The sequence below is a fragment of the Raphanus sativus genome, chromosome 4 (assembly GCF_000801105.2).
Source record: "Raphanus sativus cultivar WK10039 chromosome 4, ASM80110v3, whole genome shotgun sequence".
In the NCBI taxonomy this organism is placed as follows: Eukaryota; Viridiplantae; Streptophyta; class Magnoliopsida; order Brassicales; family Brassicaceae; genus Raphanus; species Raphanus sativus.
Genome location: NC_079514.1, coordinates 4,321,387 through 4,326,765, shown reverse-complemented (window position 1 = coordinate 4,326,765; position 5,379 = coordinate 4,321,387). Strand labels below are relative to the sequence as shown.

Below are 5,379 nucleotides of genomic sequence, written 5' to 3'. Positions count from 1 at the left end.
AAATGTTTTAAGTTATAGGAGCAATTGATAAAGTAGACTTACCTTGGTAAACTCTAGCCAGGTTGACATTCAAAAGGTTCCAGAAGTTGAGGGATTTTGCTTTATCTCATATTCCACTTGTTCAATCCATGTAACCAGTAAAATCAAATAAACATCTACTTGTTATAGTTAAAATATTGTGTGCCAAAATGAATACTACTGACAGTAACCATTTTATATTCCCACAGTACAAGATTATGATAGATTACTCTTTTTACGGAAAAGATTATGATATATCATCAAACCAGTTACACTAGAAAATAGCAGCTTAGATTTCATTTCGCCACGTAGGATCAACTCTTTATATAATATACTACGTGTCAGGGGGCCCACAAGGTCGGTGGTGCAAATTGGTTATTTCCGGTTCAACTATTAATCAAAAATAAAATGAAAAGATCCCTTTTAAGTTTGAAAAAAAGGTGCGAACTTGGAGGAGTTATCTTTATTTTTCGAGGGCATTGGTGCAACTTGAGTCGAGTCGGAGTCTGCTTGATCGAAAAGGTTTCTGGGTTTTGATTAGAGTCGCCGATCCGATCCGAAAGTTTGTTCCTTTTCGGGTAACTTCACCATCCTTTTTTGAGATTTTCGTTGAAGCTACTTCAAGTTGGCTCCTTTGCTTTGTAGTAGTCTATAGGCTTACCCGTTTCTTAACCGGTGATTAGAAGTGTGCTAAGGCTTAGGATCCATTAGGCTTTGTTATTGGCTCAGATTCTGTTGTTATTAGATTTAAAGTCTCAACCTTTTCAACATTCCTCAGCAGTACGTACGTAGCAGCAAGCAGGACAAGGTTGAGTTCCGATGAGGGAAAACAACTATAACCATGTGGATAAGAAGGCCAGGTTCGAAGTTGAGCAAGAGGAGATGGTGCAGCAGTATCAGGACCCCAGGGGAGAAGAAGAAGATCCACAGTATCAAGCTTTTCTTCACCAGCAGAGGCTCATCAGGCAGCAACAGCATCAGCAGACTCTTCAATCCATGTCACCGTATCAGGTCAGACTCCTCCAACTTCAGCGACAGCAACAGCAACAGCAGCAGCAGCTGCTGAGACGGCAACTACAGCAGCAACAAGGCTCTCAGCAGATCCATTCTCTTGAAGATGGCGTGTGTGCTCAGAAACTTATGATGTTCTTGTATCACATAAAGCAACGACCTGCTGTAAGCTAATATACTTATCAATCTGTGAATTTTAGCAATTAATCATCACATTCTGATTACCTTTTTTTTTATAGGATAATTGCATTACCTTTTGGAGGGGATTCGTGGCAGGTTACTTCTCACCTCGTGCAAAGCAAAGGTTGTGCTTGTCACACTACAAAAAAGGCATGTTTCCACCGGCAGCTTCGGTCAGTTTCTTCTTATCCCCTGTCTGTTATTATCTTGTATGATATTTGGTGTTCTGCATCAAGCTATTACACATGTTTGCTCTAGCTGTACTATTATCTGAATTTCACAACACTGACTTGTGCATCATCATCTCTTTTTTTTCCTTGTTTGCAGGATGTGTGGCAGTGTAATCTCTGCGGTACCAAGTCTGGAAAAGGAGTTGGTAAGAGATTTGTTCCTGTGTGTGCACTTGTATCTCTGTGCCTTTACTTTAAGCACAATGAAGCTCTTTTCTAATCTGTTATTTACAACTCTGATAACTGTTTTTGAAGCTCTTAAGTCAGAATAGTAGCTTAAAAAAGCTGTCTTCTTCTTGTTTTGAATCCGTAGAGGCAACTTACGATGTGCTTGCCAGACTATTTGAAGTCAAATTTTCTAGTGGAATCGTTGATGAGCTCTTATCTCTGGACTATCCACGAGAATACAGAGTTTCCAATGGAAAGATGGTATTAGAATATAGAAAAGTAGTTCAACACACTGTATATGAGCAGTGTCGTGTTGTTCATGAGGGCCCTCTTCGCATCATATTCTCTCCAGATTTAAAGGTTCTCTCTCTTATTCCAAGTTTTTTTTTTTCTGTTACTAATAACGCTTTAAGCCTAATCGTGACTTTTGGCTTCTTTCTAGATACTGTCTTGGGAGTTTTGTGCTCGGGGTCATGAAGAGTTTCTTGTCCGCAGAGTTATTGCTCCGCAGGTCCTATTCTGATGACATGACCTTTGCGTTACCTATGAATATGAGGACAATCAATGTCTGTAACTTCATAGGTTTAGATACAAACGGTGGTGGAAAGTGTATTAAACCCTTATAATCGGTCATGCAGGTGAACCAGTTGCTTGATGTTACACAGAAATTCCAGAGCACGATCTCGGAAAGTGGGTCGTCAGAGGGAGTTTCTCAGAAGGATTTACAAACAAACAGTAACATGTTAGTTGTTGATCCATGTGTCCCTTGATACAATCAAATATTTTGTCTGCTGTGGATGGATGCAGTCTATTCTCTTTAATTGTCCATGTTCTAATAATGCTATATATCATTGTTGGGTGCTAATTTGTGTCTCAGAGTCTTGGGAGAAGGACGAAAGCTGGCAAAGGTCATGGAACTAGAGTCTCTGAATGATCATGGCTATCCTAAAAAATATGTCAGAGCTCTACAGGTACTAGTTAGCTAGCTCCTTTCCTAGCTTGTTTGTTTTGTATCTGAAGTCTGTAAAAAGACCTAACAATAAGCCATGGGAGTGGCGCAGACATATGAAGTTCTCAAGAGCACGAAGGATCTTATGGATTTCACATTCGAGCACAAAATCGGCCCTATCGGTAAGCTGCTACTCTGGTGTACCCTTTCACTTGAACCAAAGCTCTCTACTGTTGAAATGTTCTGTTTTGATCCGGTGATTGAGTTTCTGATTGAATGTATAAATGTTTTGATGCCCTTCCGTAGAGGGGTTGAAACGGCTTTCGGAACAGAGAGCAAGAATGCAAGAGATGGAGCAGTTAGGGAATAATGGAGCTATGATTGGGACGTCAGCTCAAGCTCACATGAACGGCACAACTGGCAACAACTCCAACAATCACTGTCAAAATGTTGGTCGTGGAGCTATGAATGACTCAGCTCAAGCCGCTGCTTCTCTGAGCAACAACCAAAGCATGTTTATGAATAACATATACTCAACTACGGGCACACAAGAGGGTTTCCCGAGTCAGCGTCAAACCCCTTACTCAAACCAGAGTCCATATTTGTCTCAACAGAGGCAGAACTTAGCAACAGGTGGGTTTCCCAGCTCTCCCGAGATGCAACAGCAGCAGCGCACCATGCATGCCACTCCCAACACGCTTCAGCAGACTCATTCTCATCATTTGCTGCAACCTCCACATTCACATGGTTTAGATCAGGAGCTTCAGCAGATGTTTGAAAACCTACCAAATCTGCAACAGAAACAAGTCTTTTCAGGTCAAAGTGGCGGGAACAGTAATGCAAAGAGAAAGCCAACTGCCTTCTCAAGAGGGGGCCGAGTCCCAAGCCGCAACAACAGTACTAAAACAGCCTCAAACAACAATCCTCATTTGTCAGGAGATGCCACACAACTACCTGACGATATCTCAGATGACAAATTCTTAAACGACAGTGATGAATAAGGTAGCTCGTCGAACAGAACAGAGGCGTTGCTACTTTAACTTAACAAAGTGAAAGGTGGTTTTTACCTTTTTAGGCTTAGTTCTTCTCATTTAGGTTGGTTTGTTGGTCCTTCTATTGAAACCAAAGGGTCATGACTATGAGACAAGTGAAGGAAGTTGTAGCCTCTACATCTTCATTCTTTCCCCTTACAGTGACACTGATGTAATCTTAAACTACACCAGTTGTGTATATTTATTCATCAGTCAAAAGGGTTTTTAAGCTTTTAACACAGAATGTGCATGATACAGTCGCAATATTCTATAGGTTTTATATTCTTCTAACACAGAATATGCATGGTAGGGTACATATCTTTGTCAGAATAAGAAAAGAATGTGTATGAGCATAGAAAAGAATAGCATTACTTGAAAATGTCTGCAGAGATTATAACCTAAGACCTCATCATACTATCACTATATAGGTTACAACTTACAACAGATAACAGTTTCCTTCATTGCTTCCATATCTCTTTGGTTTCTATACAAAAGACCCAAACAACCTAAATGCGGCAGATTAAGCATAAAACCTTCTTCATTGTGTTATGTCAAAAGTAACAATGCTGTTGTTGAAGAAGTCCTCTGAGAAATCATGAGGTAGTTCTGTGATAGGTATATCTTCTGATAAATGAAGGTTGCTGTTTGAAGCTGATTTGAAACTGTTGTTGCGGCTTGGAACTCGGCCTCCTCCTGAGATGTTGGAAGTGGAGCCAGTTGGGTTTTCTCTCTGCATTATTGTTGCCACCACTTTGACCTGTAAAGGATTGTTGCTGTTGCAACTTTCCTCCGTTTTCAGATATCTCCTGCAACAAACAGCTGTTGAAGCATCTGCTGCTCCTGATTGTTACCATGTGGATGTGGTGGTTGCAGCAAAATGATGAGCAGGATTCTGCTGAAGCGTGTTGAGAGCGCCCTTCATGGTGCGCTGCTGCTGCTGTTGCATCTGGGGAGAGCTGGGAAATCCACTTGTTGGTAAGTTCTGCCTCTGATGAGACGAAGAAGATGGACTCTGGCTCTGACTAGAGAGTTTGGGTTATTGATAGCATTTTGCCTCATAAGCATGCTTTGGTAGTTGGTCAGAGCTGCTGCGGCTTGAGCTGAGCCATTCATAGCTCCACGACCAACAACTTGATGGTGATTGTTGTTGTTGCCAGCTAGGCCTTCATCGTTCCTGCAGTTAACGCCATCTGAGATTGAGATGACCCATTCATAATAGCTTCATCTCTTGCATTTTCTGTCTCTCGAGCTTTACTGTCGCTGTCTGTTCAAAAAGCCGTTTCAACCCCTCTGCATAAGGGCATCAAAACCGATTACATTCAGTCAGAAACTCAAATCATCAAACAGTACATCTCAACCTTGTTTCAGGTCTCATATCAAGAAGAATGTTGTAGACTTACCAATAGGGCCTATCTTGTGGTCGCCAGTGAAGTTCATGAGATCCTTCATGCTCTTGACAACTTCAGATATCTTCCGTCCTGCTCCCAAGACCCTGACAAACCCGAGAATGATATATTGAACTAGAAACAAAATGCTAGAACATGGACACTAAAAAGAATAGTCCGGATCTACCATATCAAGGGCAAATCAAAATGTTATGGATCAGCTTACATGTTACTATTTTTGACTGTAAATCCTGCTTAGAAACTCCATCTGACCCACTCTCCAAGATTGTGCTCTGGCATTTCAGTGCAACCTGAAACAACTGGTTCACCTGCATGACCAATAAGTTTTCAATTCACTTTCCAAGTATTACATACTTTGTGTTCATATCTAAGCACATAATTAGCAT

The 5,379-nt window shown here is 41.1% G+C and overlaps 1 protein-coding gene and 1 long non-coding RNA gene across 3 annotated transcripts; one reads left to right on the top strand and one right to left on the bottom strand.

The window, feature by feature from the left end:
• Positions 1 to 436: 436 nt before the first annotated feature.
• On the top strand, positions 437 to 3,799 carry LOC130510623 (probable transcriptional regulator SLK1). 2 transcript variants are annotated; one of them, XM_057007090.1, is made up of 10 exons: positions 437 to 596; positions 800 to 1,194; positions 1,269 to 1,382; positions 1,537 to 1,585; positions 1,753 to 1,967; positions 2,050 to 2,118; positions 2,246 to 2,349; positions 2,485 to 2,578; positions 2,669 to 2,738; positions 2,863 to 3,799. In XM_057007090.1, the coding sequence occupies exons 2-10, from the start codon at positions 838 to 840 to the stop codon at positions 3,555 to 3,557; spliced, it is 1,767 nt and encodes a 588-aa protein (XP_056863070.1). In that variant the 5' UTR covers positions 437 to 596; positions 800 to 837; the 3' UTR covers positions 3,558 to 3,799. The 2 variants fall into 2 exon arrangements, with proteins under 2 accessions (XP_056863070.1, XP_056863069.1); XM_057007089.1 differs by having other exon boundaries at positions 797 to 1,194.
• Positions 3,800 to 3,940: 141 nt separating this feature from the next.
• On the bottom strand, positions 3,941 to 5,323 carry LOC130510625 (uncharacterized). Its single transcript, XR_008944315.1, has 3 exons — positions 5,199 to 5,323; positions 4,988 to 5,079; positions 3,941 to 4,877 (listed from the first exon to the last, which is right to left on the bottom strand). It is a non-coding gene; the product is annotated as an uncharacterized LOC130510625 (long non-coding RNA).
• Between the last annotated feature and the right edge of the window lie 56 nt (positions 5,324 to 5,379).